Source organism: Podarcis raffonei, chromosome 8, assembly GCF_027172205.1.
Source record: "Podarcis raffonei isolate rPodRaf1 chromosome 8, rPodRaf1.pri, whole genome shotgun sequence".
Lineage (NCBI taxonomy): Eukaryota > Metazoa > Chordata > Lepidosauria > Squamata > Lacertidae > Podarcis > Podarcis raffonei.
Window position 1 is genome coordinate 23,296,931 of NC_070609.1, and position 14,936 is coordinate 23,311,866.

Genomic DNA, 14,936 nt, shown 5'->3' on the forward strand with positions numbered 1-14,936 from the left:
TAGCCGATGTGCTGCCCTCCCATCAGCCCCAGCATGACTAGTGGTCATGGATGATGGGAGTTGTAGTCCAACAACATCTGGAGGAAGCCATGTTGGCTATAACTAGGTTATAGTTGGTTAAACTACAACTTAGTGTGACACCGGAACATGGACAGGATGTTATAGCATGTTATAGCAGTGAATTGTTGGGACGCAGATTATGACAGGTCTTGAAGAGTGATAATAATTTGGGATCCCCAGTAGGAGAACATGGGAATTACACAGCAAAAGAAAGAAGAGGATCCAATCTTACTGGTGCCTTAGCAGAACAGGAAGTTGGTGCAAGGCAGATGAAAACCAGGAGATTGTCATTTTATGAATCCATGGGGTGCTGCTTTGCATTCTAAACATGCTGTTACAATAACCCATAGTCCATCCCTGTCTCCACTGGGACCATACCCCCATGTCCAAATCTCACCTCGGTCTGGATCATGTTGATTCTCCGTGAGCATAGTGTCTTCACACAGTTGTAAATGTCTACAACACCCTCACACTCAGCCATATCCAGCATCACGTCCAAGACGATGTAACAGCCTGTCCTCCCTGTGCCGGCACTGCAGAGGGTTGTGGATGTGGGAGGAGAGGATGGTAGACTCTTAAATGCCTAAGCATAACACAGCTTTCTCCAACCCGGTACCTTCTCTTCCTATTTTTCTGAACTCCCATCAACCCCACCCAGCCTGGCCAATGGTCAAGGATGATGGAGGTCACCATGTTGGTTGCAGAGTGTGGGCAATGTGACTTGGCTGTGTGATAGAATAGTAAGTTTGAGTATGTTGGTTTAGAGATGTGGTTCCTAAACTTTTTCAGGCTTCCCACCCTTGGTTCCATAACTTCTTCCCCAGTGCCCGCTACCATACCCTTTAAAGAGCATTACTCACACAAAAAAGATATTCAAAACAGGAAAGAAAGATATTCAAAACAACATTCAAAACAGGAACAATGGATTTCACATTTATTCAAAATCCAATTAAAACTATTTAGTTTAATTAATTCAACAAAATTGATAAACTTGATCCAGTGACACCAGCTTTTCACTATCTGGTAGTCATTTACACCTCCAGCACCCCACCCCACCCCTGACAATTCCACCAACCGTTTTGGGAACCACTGATTTATAGTGTTAATGTGTTTCATGTGTGTTGATCATGTTACAGGTATACTTGAGTGAGACTGACTGGGATGTATTTTTTAGCTGCATTTAGAATAAGTTTTGTTTATTGCTATATAAGGGGTTGGGAATTCAGTTGGATTGGTCTGTTTGATTGTACAATTGATGTAGCATATTGAGGAGTGGGAACAGTGAGCTGATTTTTACTTTACCTGATTGTCAATCATGTCATTTAAAAATGTGGAATTCATACTTCTTAGCTGATTTTCATTTGTAATATTCTATTTCCTGATATTCTGAGGATATATTGTTTAGCTGTCTGCTGTGTTTCGCTATCTGGAATTTTCCTTGTAATTTTGCAGCTGATTTTTCTGTGTAATGTTTATTTTTATGCTAAAGAGGATGCTCCATTTAGTTGTTGACTGTGCCTTCCAGAATGTGGAAATTTGCTGGTCTTTTTTTTTTGTACTTTTTATTTCTGATGTGTTAATCTATGCTGTAAACTTGCTGAAATGTAAGTGGCAAATAAATTGCCCAAGCAAATAACAGGGAAGGCGAGCAGCTCTATGATAGAGTATACAGAAAGTCCCACACCCAGTTCCCAACATCTTCTGGTAGGGGTGGGAGATATTCCCAATCTGAAACCCTGGAGACTTGCTGCCAGTCAATGTAGACTCAGGCTTCCTCAACCTCAGCCCTCCAGATGTTTTGAGACTACAATTCCCATCATCCCTGACCACTGGTCCTGCTAGATAGGGATCATGGGAGTTGTAGGCCAAAAACATCTGGAGGGCCGAGGTTGAGGAAGCCTGACGGACCAATGTGTTTGGCTCAGTATGAGGTGTCTTCCTCTGTTCCTAATATAACATGTTGGGAAAGTCTGGCCTAACTTCTTCCATATGTTCCTTCACTGCTCCAATGAATTAGAATGCTAAAGGCAAAGATGAATTTTTGATGGCTGTCTCCCCGTTATAGAAGTCTTGGCCTTTGGAAACTCAACCAAGTCCAAGCCTGAGCACATCTTTTATTGAAAGACCCATTTGCTACAGCAGGCTTTGGGGAGTCAAGGCTAACCACCTGAAAAGTGGGTTTCTTAAAATGTATTTTAGTTCTTGGATGTGATTATATTTTAATGTTGTGGGTCTTGTTTTGTTTTTAATCAATACCTACTTTTCTTTAAACAACAGTGAAGAATGTGCCAGACAAATAGAATTTATCCAAGCTTTCCAACCCTTCTTTGTAGCTTTTTTATGGTTTTTGAGAGAGAGTAGTGCTGGGATCCAGTGTGGTATGGTGGTTAGTGTGTTGAATAGTACAGGAAACAACTGGGTTTCAATCCTCACCCCATTTTAATTCATGGGTCAAAAGCTGGCTTTAATGCATGAGAGTGGGGTCTGTTATTGTGTTTTCATCTTGATCATTTGCCAACCACAATTCTATGTAGCCTGGGGTTTCTGAAATGCAGGGCAAAGGTCAGGTTCACATGAAGTGCTAAATTAGTTAAACCATATTTTAATGGTACGCACAGCTAAACCAGATTAGTGTTAGCTGCACAAGACTCCCCCATCCCACTCTCCTCCTCCAAACGGAGACTGGGGGGCATTTGGTTCCATTTTCAACTAACCACAGTTTACCATTGTCTCTCAGCTAGGATCTATCGTTAACTATTGCTATTATTATCTAGATGTGATATGTCCATTAAGCACTAGCTGAAGGTGATTGATTAAGACAAACTGTGTGCCTCCTCCTCCATTGAGAGGCCCTCCATTGAGAGGGTGGCAACACAAGAACGTGTTGAATGGTTTCTTTAAATGTAAAGGTTCATCATTGTTCCACCCGATGTGTATGTCTTTAAGGGGCCAGAGCAAGGGCCAGAGTAAGATAACGAGACCCAGCTTTACAGCTGTGAAACGTAGCAGGTGCTGCTGAGTTGTATTTGATTAAGGTGTGTCAGCATTTGGGTGTAGTATGTACGGAGCAGCACCTAGCTCTCCCATTACCCTGGGGGTTGGGTTGGTGGTTGGGTCTGGTTTGGTTGTTAATGTACTTAGTGTAAAAGGAGTTTTTGTTTTTCTTATTAAAACCTTGCTTAAGTTATTTTTGAGTCCTTTATTTTTTAATGCATGGTCTCCCCAGCAAGCTCTCTGCGCTACTAAACTGCAAACAGCCAACAGAACGGGCCTTCTCTGCAGTGGCTCCCCGTCTATGGAATGCTCTCCCCAGGGAAGTTCGCCTGGCACCTTCATTATACACCTTTAGGCACCAGGCAAAAACGTTCCTTTTTAACCAGGCCTTTAGTTTATCTTATTGACATCCTTTTAGAACGTGGCTATTTTTTTGTGGGGGGTGGTGGTTATTGGGTTACTGCTTTTGGTTTGATTTTATATGTTGTGGTTTTGTTGTGAACCGCCCTGAGACCTCTGGGTATAAGGCGGTGTATAAGTTTAATAATAATAATAATAATAATAATAATAATAATAATAAAAACAATAAACCTAACCAAACCTTCTTCACAGCTGCACCAGAGGAAGAGAGAGGAAGGGAAAGCATACGAGGACATAATGTTCAACTATGGTTTAGCACTATGCATGAACACAGCCAACATCTCATTCATCGATATATTCCTGCAACGGCAGCCAGAAGGTTTCTGCCAAGGTCCCTTCACAGACCTGCTTTAGACAAAACCAGCTCGCTCACACACATGCCAAGAGAAGCAGATTCATGACAGATTGTTGTTTCTTAGGGAAAGCTTGCCTGTAGCACAGAGCTGACCCCACAGATTTCCTCCTGAACGAAGATCCACCCATCCAAGCCCCAGCAAAATTCCAAATGCTGCAAAGGGAAGCCACTTCTCCTTTCCATTGGACCTTCTTAGTATATATACTAATTTCTGGGGCAGATGAATCACTTGCTGTGATTATCAATGATTACAGGCTGGGGAAACTAATTATACTGGTTGTCCCTGATGAATGAATACTGATGAAGCAATCGACGAGAGAGAGAGAGGGAGAAAAGTGGTGATGAGGAGAAATTCCCCAGCTTTCATTCATCAGTCCTTTCTTGTTTATCTAGCACAGAAAGAGCACAGAATGCAGAAGTTATAAAGAACGATGAGGAACAGCGCTGCTGCTGTGTTCTGTGTTAGCATGGGGCTGCTTTGCAAGCAAAAGAAGAAGAAGAGCAGGTGTAAGACCAGGAGTGCAACATTCATGGTCTTCCACCGTCTCAGCAGAATAGCCAATGTAGCCATGCAGGCCATGTAACTGTGAGGATGGCAGCGTGGTCTAGCAGTTAGAGTAGAGCCACATTAGGACCTGGAAGACTGGGGTTTGAATCCCCCACTTAGCCATGAAGCTCGTTGGGTGTGATTTTGGGCCAGTCACTTTGTGATTTGGGGCCAGGTAGCATGCGATGGGAAAGACCAGTATCAATCTGAGATACTGGGAAGCCACTGCCAGTCCAAAACATGCAATATTGAGCTAGTGGACAAATAGCGGACCAGCTTCCTAAATAATAATAATAATAATAATAATAATAATAATAATAATAATACTCTGCCTATCTGGTTGGGTTTCCCCAGCCACTCTTGGCAGCTAACAGAATATATAAAATATAATAAAACATCAAACATTAAAAACTTCCCGATACAGGGCTTCAGATGTCTTCTATTAGTTGTATAGTTCTTTATCTCCTTGACACCTGAAGGGAGGGTGTTCCACAGTGAGGGTGCCAGTATCAAGAAGGCCCTCTGCCTGGTTCCCTGTAACTTTGTTTCTTGCAGTGAGGGAAGCAGCAGAAGACCATCAGAGGAGGACCTCAGTGACTGGGCTAACTTTCGATAATGATTACTGGGACATTAAGCTCCAAAGCCCAAGCCATAAAATACTGGTTTTCTTTACCTGCCTCAGCTGTCTCCACCACCACTCCCAGCAATAAAGCCAATTTTGTATTTCACTGATCTTTAAAGTATGATACAGAAACTGGGTGATGTGATCTAAGCAAAGGACTCTATATCAAAACTCCCACAATTATCCATAGAATCACACAGCTGGGCATTCTTTTAATTGTGATGACATTTCACTGCTTCCAAGACAAAAGTCATCATTTTCTGTGATATCTCCTTACTACTAATTTGCAGATAATGCCCCAATTCTTCGCTGACTTTTTTCAACCATGAGCTGAGGACCCTATTCATCACAAGGATCATTATTCTCTCCTTATGCTCTCATTATTGAACATAATGTATATTTTTACAAGTTATATTACAAAAGGCTCTATGTGCGTTAGGCAAAAACTAATGGTTGCTCCTAATTGTCTTGATCAGGGACGTTGGGGAATTCCAACAAAAAACAGCAACGGATGAGGGAAATGCTTATTCCTTCCATGTCCAGAGCAAAAATCAATCCAGTGAATACCATCAGTACTTGCTGTTATTGCTTTCAGTCCACAAACAATACGGAATTGATTATGGCTTCCCATCCCATTGTGTTTCCTTTAAATTGAAATGAATTGGGTGGATTAACATAATGGCAATACAGTGGTACCTCTGGTTAAGAACTTAATTCGTTCTGGAGGTCTGTTCTTAACCTGAAACTGTTCTTAACCTGAAGCACCACTTTAGCTAATGGGGCCTCACGCTGCCGCAGCGCCGCTGCTGCACAATTTATGTTCTCATCCTGAAACAAAGTTCTTAACCCGAGGTACTATTTCTGGGTTAACGGAGTCTGTAACCTGAAGCATCTGTAACCCGAGGTACCACTGTATATTTCATGCAATTTATGCAATTAAGTATGTAAAATGACATAAGGCATGCACATTTGCCACAGTGGACATCAATATGAACAATGTGGTTTAGGGCAGAAGATGAACCACCAGAGGAAGAGAAACAGTCTTGCGTGTGATATGGAGAATGATGCCTTCTTGCATCCCTAGTCTTGAACTTACCTGCAATGAATAACGATGGGTCCTGCATCGGGAGGCGTGGAGGCCTTCACTCTGCGGATGAATGCCAGGAGCCCGGTTGCATGGTAAGGCACCCCATGTTCTGGCCATGATGTGAAGTGGAACTGCTTTACTTCATGCCTCGCTGAGTAGCCCCTCTGTAAGGAGGAGGTGAGGGTAGGGAGAGAGAAAGAAGGGTTATCCCTACAGATGTTTCCAGGGCCGAATTTAGGTTTGATGAGGCCCTAAGCTACCGAAGGTCATGGGGCCCTTTATATGTCCAGCTGTCATTTGTCAACAACAAATTGTCACTGTTTTTTGTGTTGAATATATGCTATATGGCAATTTATGCAACCAGTCCATGCAGAATGTAGGCACCCTATATACAGAAATGAGCAAACCAGTGATATTTTAGGGAGCAGGCTAGCAGGCGGGACCCATTACTTACATCATAGGAGCCTACACAACACAAACACTGTTGCTGTATGTAGGCTTTATTTTATTTGTTTTTTATCTTATATTTTGGAAATGTACATCCAGGGTTTTTTTCCTTTGATTTTTTTTGGGGGGCCCCAAGAGAGTGGGGCCCTAAGCTATAGCTTGTTTAGCTTATATGTAAATCGGGCACTGGATGTTTCCCCAGGAAGGTGGAGGTTAACACCAAAGGTGCTTCCAAAATTCTCATCATCCCAATTCTTTTGGTGCATTCCCAGCAGTCCCCAACTGCCTGGCCTTGTGTTTAAAAGTGCTATCAATGCATTACATTATTCCTTAGAGAAATTTATAGCCTGCTCTTCATTTAAAAATAAATCTCAAAGTGGGCCGCAATAAAAATATCCTGATCAATAAGACCAGCCAATATCACATAAAATCACAACAGCAATATGGGGTGAGCACATCTTTTGAGGGCAGGTCACCCAATTCCACCTCTAATTAACCATTAGGAATCACTATTTTTAACATGATTATGGGTTTTCGTTGAACTGCATTGTTCCTTGAGTTGTTTGTTCTTGCTTTGCTTATTTACCATGGTGTTTGTTTGTTTGTTTGTTTGTTTGTTTGTTTGATTATATTGATTATTATTTTTTTGCCAAGGTTTATTATTATCATTATTAGCTGCTCTGAGCTCAACTTTGTTGTTAGAAAAGTGGCAGTGTGGTACAATGACTAGAGTGGTGAACTAGAACTAGGGTTCAAATCCCCACTCAGCCATGAATTTCACTGGGTGACCAGCGAAAATCACTTTCTCTCAACCTAAGCTACCTCACAGGATTGTTGTGAGGACAAAATGAGGAGGGACCAAGCATGTAAACGGTCTTGAGCTCTTCCATATAAATGAAATAAATAAGTAGGTAAAATAAATATTAAACTCTAACCCTTTAAAACAAATTCCAAACATGACACACCATTTATATATGGTTTGCTGCAGAAGCATGACTTCATTACAGTTTATGAACACGTAAGGAAAAAGGGTTCCTCAATTATAGAGGGATTTTTTTTTTTGTAATTAAACAGAAGGTTATTGAACAGGATCCAGCAGCTTGGAATTTGCATTTTCTCAAAATTGGAGGAAATAATAAAGTTCACCATGAAAGATGTTAACCACTGCAACAAGCAGCTATCACACTCAAAATTAAGTTGACCTTGGATGCTCACCTAATATTACCCTATTTTTCGCTCGATAACACGCACCAGACCATAACACGCACATAGTTTTTAGAGGAGGAAAACAAGAAAAAAAATATTCTAAACGAAATAGTGGATATATGATTTTTGTGGTTCATGCTGTGGCCACAGACATGTGATCTGACAGTGAGTTTGGAGTAGCCCAATGCAAAAATCCTGAGGATCCATGTGGATCCATGCTTTGTAACCACGGAGGAGGGAAGGAAGGGGAACCATGGATCCTCTGCTCATGACTGCAGCAGATCCCCCCCCCGCCACCCGCAGACATTCGCTCCATAACACGCACAGACATTTCCCCTTACTTTCTAGGAGGAAAAAAGTGAGTGTTATGGTGCGAAAAATAACCCTAACCCTAACCCTAACCCTAATTCATTCATTAATATACTGCTTACACACCTGAGTGGTTTCTAGGCTGCTTACAAGTTAATAAGAAATGATGTGATTCATACATAACTAAAACAAAACAATTCCATCAACATGTTAAGAACATCCGTAATTTAAAAAATCACAACAAAGCAATCCTGTTAAAAAGCGTAACAGTTAAACCAATTTGAAGAGCAATTTAAACAATCAAATCAGGAAAGTTCAAGTTCAGGGGAATACTTGTCTAAGCAGGTGCATCTTCAACAGCCAACACCGATGGGGACCTCTTGTATTTACCAGAACTCTTGCTACGTACCCAGAACATCTAAGTATTGATGTAGGAGAAGCTGTTGGGAATTCTCTAGATTTCAGTGTGGCATGATGCCAAGTGGAAAGCAATTACAGGTGCTAGATTTTGCTCATGATTACAGGCAGCATGAGATAAGAGCATAAACACAGTGGTTTCTGACATGAAGCAGCTCTAACGGCAGGATTGCTGCCTGATCAAAATTCCCACCCAGGTGCCACGACTTCACTTTGGCAGATTCATCTCAGAAAAGGTTTGTGTATTTCCCATGTTGCTGCCCTCCCAGCAGAACCAGGAAGCTTTGATTCAGTTCAAAATTTTCATGCAAACCCCCCTTAAGTCACACTTTCCTCCCCCACAAACAAGCAGACTGAAATGCGTCTATCCTTCAGAATGGATACTTCTCTGAATCTTTGTGATGCAGTTCTCCAGCCCAAGAAATGTTGCATGTGTACACCGCATACAAAAATACCTATATCAGTGGAAATAACATGCAAAGATTGCTAGGGAGGAATCGCTTTTCAGAAATGTGTAGACTGGGCAAAACGGCATGCAAAAGTAGGAACAACGAGCGCTAAAAGACTGATGAAGTGAGATCGTTTTAACAAGCAAATTATTATTATTATTATTATTATTATTATTATTATTATTATTATTATTTATACCCCGCCCATCTGGCTGGGTTTCCCCAGCCACTCTGGGCAGCTTCCAATGAAACACTAAAATACACTAACCTATTAAACATTAAAAGCTTCCCTAAACAGGGCTGCCTTCAGATGTCTTCTAAAAGTTTGGTAGTTATTTTTCTCTTTGACATCTGGTGGGAGGGTGTTCCACAGGGCGGGTGCCACTACTGAGAAGGCCTTCTACCTGGTTCCCTGTAACTTGGCTTCTCACAGTGAGGGAACCACCAGAAAGCTCTCGGCGCTGGACCTCAGTGTCCGGATAGAATGATGGGGGTGGAGACACTCCTTCAGGTATACTGGACCGAGGCTGTTTAGGGCCTTAAAGGTCAGCACCAACACTTTGAATTGTGCTCGGAAATGTACTGGGAGCCAGTGTAGGTCTTTCAAGACCAGTGTTATAATAATAATATATTATAATAATAATAACTGCAGTCTGATGTGCAAACATTGCGAACTGAACTTATGCTTTGAAAAAATGAGAAACGTAGAGAAACCAACATTGACAGATTAATCTATCCCATATTCACAGGATTACCCCATGACTGGAGGTCATGCTGTCCTCTCTCCTTTTGAGGCTACATCTCCTTTCACCCTAAATCACTCATCATAGTCTGATATTGCATCTTTGTTAAGCTTGGCTGAGCTGGTATCACGATTTAATACACTGGCTCGGAGGTTCCGTCCTCTTTTTTGATGGAGAAATCCCAGGCCACTGATTAAGTGGTCCTTCTCCCTGAAACTGGAGCTGCGGCGAATGCCTTGGAACGATCACAAGGCAACCAGATCCCGATGGAACTCGGGTACTTTACTTGTAACAAGGTTGTGATTTAACATTCCTCTAGATTACAGGGCGAGGGGGGTGAATTACAGTTGCGGCTGTCTCGAGATACAGTAGAACTGCTCAATAATTGCCACGAAGCTTTCAGCTCCTGTCTAGAAGACAGAAATAATTGTCCATTCCCTGTGCAATTACATGGCGCTTAGCCTGAAATTAAACCATCAAGAATGACCACGTAAATAAAGGCCTGTTCTGCGGCACTATTTACTGAGAGAACATCCTTCAATGGAGTACCTAAAGAGTGCGTATAAACAAGGAAGATTCAGATGGAGGAATTCTGAGCACCAAGAGTGGTTGGCCAGAGGGGGATGCCAAGGTGAGCAGAGGGTTTTGGATCCAAAAGAGAAGACTGAAAACAGACAAAAGTCTCCCAGGCTAGGAAATGGCTAGATGTGTGCACTGGTTCTGTGCGTACTCTGAATTACAAGGTAATTTCAGGACGGTTCCCACCTTCCGGGAAGGTACTTCCTTTGCCAAGTGTTTTTAAAGAATTATTTGATTCAGTGTTGGCCATTTGTTCTGTTCTTTGTGGTTTTATAATGTTATGATTTTATAGCTCTAATATGTTTTCCTGACTTCATTGTGCACTACCTTGGTACTTTTTTTATTAGTTGCCACCTTATAAATATTCTTATGAATAAGAAAATCCTGAATTTGGAACACAGCATAACAAGATGAAGTGAATCATGAACTCCCTAAGGTTCTTTGTGGCTCTGTGGCTTTAGATCTCAAAAAACTAACTAACTAACCTACCTACCTACCTAACTAACTAACTAACTACAAGACACTCTTTTCACTGCCAGAAAAAGCAGCTGGCTGCCATGATGGTGGCAGCAGAAAACAGAAAGAAATAATTTAAAAGGGAAGTCCACCCTGAAACATTCCAGTAACTTTGCTCCCATTCCCCTGAAATCCAGTTCCAGATTTTAACACCTTGCATCCTAAAGTCAAAACTGTACACAACACAGCATATATAAAGGAAGATGCATCAAGTAGCAGCATCTCCAGGCCCAGGTTACAATTTTCTTCCTCAAAGAAAACATTTCCAGATAATGTCACCATGTTTCCATCTTCTTCGTCAAAGGAAACCACCTATTTGTGTTTGTTCACATCACACACGCACCACAATATGAAAGTGGACTTTCAAGGAGTCTTTAAGCCAACTTGATGTTGACCTGTGACAGTGCCTTCTTGGTGGTGGTTCCCTGTTTGCGGAATTCCCTTCCTGGCAAGGTGCATCTGCCTCCCTCATTATTGACCTTCAGAAGAAATGTTGAAATATTCCTGTTTACCTAGGCATTTGATGGCTCATAAGAAACTAATACATTAATAACTGTGAGGGTATGTGATTGTTTCTAAACACTGTACATTTTTTAAAAATGGTTTTGAAATGTCTTAAAGATGCTTTTCTTTTCTTTTAAGTGGTCCTCTTTTGTGGTTTGCTGTGCCAGGCTCCATCAGAAGGAGGGGCAGGATACAAAGTCAATAAACAAACTACTCTTCCTTCTAGGTTCTTTCTACCCTCAGTGTCTAAGGATATGATGCACATCCCCGATTCTCATTTTGGGGAGTGAAAATCACAGAGCTGCAGCTGCAAACAAGTGTCCCAAATATAGCAACATTGTGCCAAAGAGTAATGGAAGATTGCAAAAGGGAGAGGCAGAGAGAAAAAGCCATTTGGTGATGAACAAGTTCTTGCATCACCATGGCTCTGTTGAGCCATTAAAAAAACTGGATTCTTTATGTCAGCATTTCCCAAACTGGTGCATCCAGATGTTTTGAACTATAAGTCCCATCAGTCTCAGCCAACATGGCCAATGATCAGGGGTGGTGGGAGATGTAGACCAACAATCTCTGGAAGGCACCAGGCTGGGGCACAGGAAGCTGATCAGCACTTTGATCTATGACCTGGGAAGAAGGTCAGCACTTCGTAAGAATGTGTAATGATGGGGAATGATGTGTACCTAATGCCTTTCCTTGCTACTTCAAAATAGCATTTAAAAAGAAGAAAAGAAAAGAAAACAGAGTGGGTAGAAAAGTTGTGTACACAAGTGTGCCTATGACTGATTGCTAGAGAAATTGATGTTGTGTGTCAAATCAGTGAGGACAACAATGCACAATAATCTTAGGATCTGAACTTATACATCAGGAAAGCCCTATCTTTGGGACACCGACTTGCCTCCCACATTGAGGGGGCTGGTCGTCACATGATGTGTCCCGCCCAGTATGCGAGTGCTCACCCAGCAGCAGCCCCTAAAGTTGGCACCCCTGCTTTTTTGGGGGGGGCAATACCATTTGCTTTTGTGGATTAATAGCCTAAACATGGTGCTTTTTAACTATGTAGAAATCTAGAGGTAAGCCAACAGAAGGAAGGAAGGAAGGAAGGAAGGAAGGAAGGAAGGAAGGAAGGAAGGAAGGAAGGAAGGAAATTTCTTTTTCCCATCTCCACTCAAATTGCTCCACCCATTTTCCTGCCTGTGAGTAGAGGAATTTCAAGCTCAACTGTGAAGAGGATAGATAGATAGATAGATGATAGATAGATGATAGATAGATAGATGATAGTTGATAGATAGATAGATAGATAGATGATAGATAGATAGATAGATAGATAGATAGATAGATATAGATAGATAGATGATGATAGATAGATAGATAGATAGATAGATGATAGATAGATAGATAGATAGATAGATAGATAGATAGATAGATGATAGATGATAGATGATAGATGATAGATAGATAGATAGATAGATGATAGATAGATAGATGATAGATAGATATAGATATAGATAGATAGATGATAGATATAGACAGACAGACAGATAGTTTAACATTTTGTAGGAAGCAGTGATTTTGCTCCCTCTTCTTTTAACCCACTGATCCCTTCATCAACCAGCACAAACTATCAGTATCTTATATTTCAGTATTCATAGCCAAAATAAGAAGAAAATGGGTTGTGATTTTTTAAAACAAACCCCTCCAGACTGTTAGAAAATCCCTTCCCATCCCAGAATATTCAGTGAACGGGCCATTCCAATTTTATGGTCTGCAAATAGGATGAAGCATTTCAGAAGGTCTGTTTTTGCTCAGCCCTAAACTATCCATCAAAATAATATGGTAGGCCAGAAACTGGGGGACCTGCAGCCCTGCATGGTATTGGGACACCATCAGCACTGATCATTGGCAATGCTGGCTGAGGCTGATGGAAGTTCTAGTACCAAACACATGGATGGCAACAGGTTTGGGGAGACTGCTTTAGACACAGATGTCATGTGGCTACAACTCCCATCATTCATGACTATTGGCAAGGCTGAAGGTGGGGGTTTAGCAGTTGGAATCCACAGCATCTGAAAGGCCACAGGTTCCTCACCCTAACCATAGACTTTGCACATGAGCATTGCACATTACTCCAGGGACCAGTATGGGTGGGCAGAATAGCAAGGTCTTCTCAATGCTCAGTGGTTGCTATAGGAGCCCTCCTGCAGTCTTCCTGGCCGGAAGCCTCAGTGAAACATATCTCTGCCACCCGTTGCTGCTGGAAGATCATGGCCAATGTACCAGCTTTTTGATTAAGAGCAATGCTTCCACAGACAGGACTGTGCTGAGCTTTGAAGAATGAAAAGCTTACCCTCTCCAGAGTGAACGTCCTCACGACATATTCCGCCAATGTCTCCGACTTCACCTGGGTAATTTTGATGTCGCCATACATCTCTGAGTCATCTGGCCAGTATTTGGAGCACTTGACCTGCAATAGCAAAATAAGACCATCATCTGTGTGTCTAAGGGTGGGGTGAGGGGTCAGGGCCAATAAAGCACACCCCTCTGGAAACTGCAGGGTGGAGAGAGGAGAACACAATGAGTCTCTTACCCTTCCCACTTCAACCAGCTTGGTTATCATCACTATGCTAGAACAGTGCTCCTGCCACACCATCCGCCAGAAATCATAGATCATCTCCTGTTTGGGACCTGAAGCATTGAGATGGAAGAGAACAAAACAACCACAGAGACTGCTAAAGGACACCATGTGCAGAAATAAGGTGGCTATTAATTTGTTTCAGGTATTTCCTGGCCACCCTCTACCACAAAAATCTCAGGGGTGAGTTACAGCAGTACAATAATACAGTATTAAAAAGCAGTTGGAACAATGTACTGTACATGAAAAACTGCACCAGGGAGTAGAGGAACTTAAAAATAAGTCTCATCTGTCAAAAGCCAAGTAAAGAGGTGTGTCTTCAATGAATGGGGAGAATGATACAATGGTGGTCACAGATGCCTCTTTGAGGGGTGGGTATTCCACAGTGGAATGCCACAGAGGAAGCCCTCTCCCAAGACACCTCCATCCCAAACTTCTGAGGACTACCAAAAGTGTCCCCTTTCACCAAATGGCCGAAATATTGGGAAATTTTGGAACAAGAAGGTCATAGATTGAAATTGCAGAGTTTTGAGAAACTAAAGAACAAAGTGCAAGACTGGCTTCATTACTATCAAATAATGGAGGCATATAATTTGGACAAAAAAATCGGCTTCCAGGTGGAAAAATCAAAATTGGAAACAGAACTGTTAGAACCTAAAACTAAGATTTTGTCAAAGATGTATAACTTGCTGCTGAAATGGAATACTCAGGACGAGACGGTTAAATCAGCCATGATTAAATGGGCACAAGATGTAGGACATAACATTATGTTTGCTGACTGGGAACAGTTGTGGACCACAGGTATGAAATTTACGGCATGTAATGCCTTAAGAGAGAATATCATGAAAATGATATACAGGTGGTACATGACCCCGGTCAAGCTGGCAAAAATTTATCACTTGCCCGATAATAAATGCTGGAAATGTAAGGAAAGTGAAGGTACATTCTTTCACCTTTGGTGGACGTGCCCAAGGATTAAGGCTTTCTGGGAAATGATTTATAATGAACTAAAAAAGGTATTTAAATATACCTTCTTGAAGAAACCAGAGGCC

The 14,936-nt window shown here is 41.8% G+C and overlaps 1 protein-coding gene across 10 annotated transcripts in view; it reads right to left on the reverse strand.

Annotated features, from left to right (window-relative positions):
• Positions 1-14,936, reverse strand: part of PTPRU (protein tyrosine phosphatase receptor type U) — a 372,040-nt gene that overhangs the window by 37,953 nt on the left and 319,151 nt on the right. For 7 of the 10 annotated variants that reach the window (XM_053398511.1, XM_053398510.1, XM_053398516.1 and 4 more), the window contains 4 exons: positions 13,840-13,937; positions 13,600-13,716; positions 6,095-6,249; positions 458-593 (listed from right to left, as the gene is read on the reverse strand). In XM_053398511.1, the coding sequence (XP_053254486.1) occupies positions 458-593; positions 6,095-6,249; positions 13,600-13,716; positions 13,840-13,937 (506 nt within the window). Of the gene's footprint in view, positions 1-457; positions 594-6,094; positions 6,250-13,599; positions 13,938-14,936 lie in introns of all 10 variants that reach the window. The other 3 variants (XM_053398507.1, XM_053398508.1, XM_053398509.1) reach the window with 1 other exon arrangement.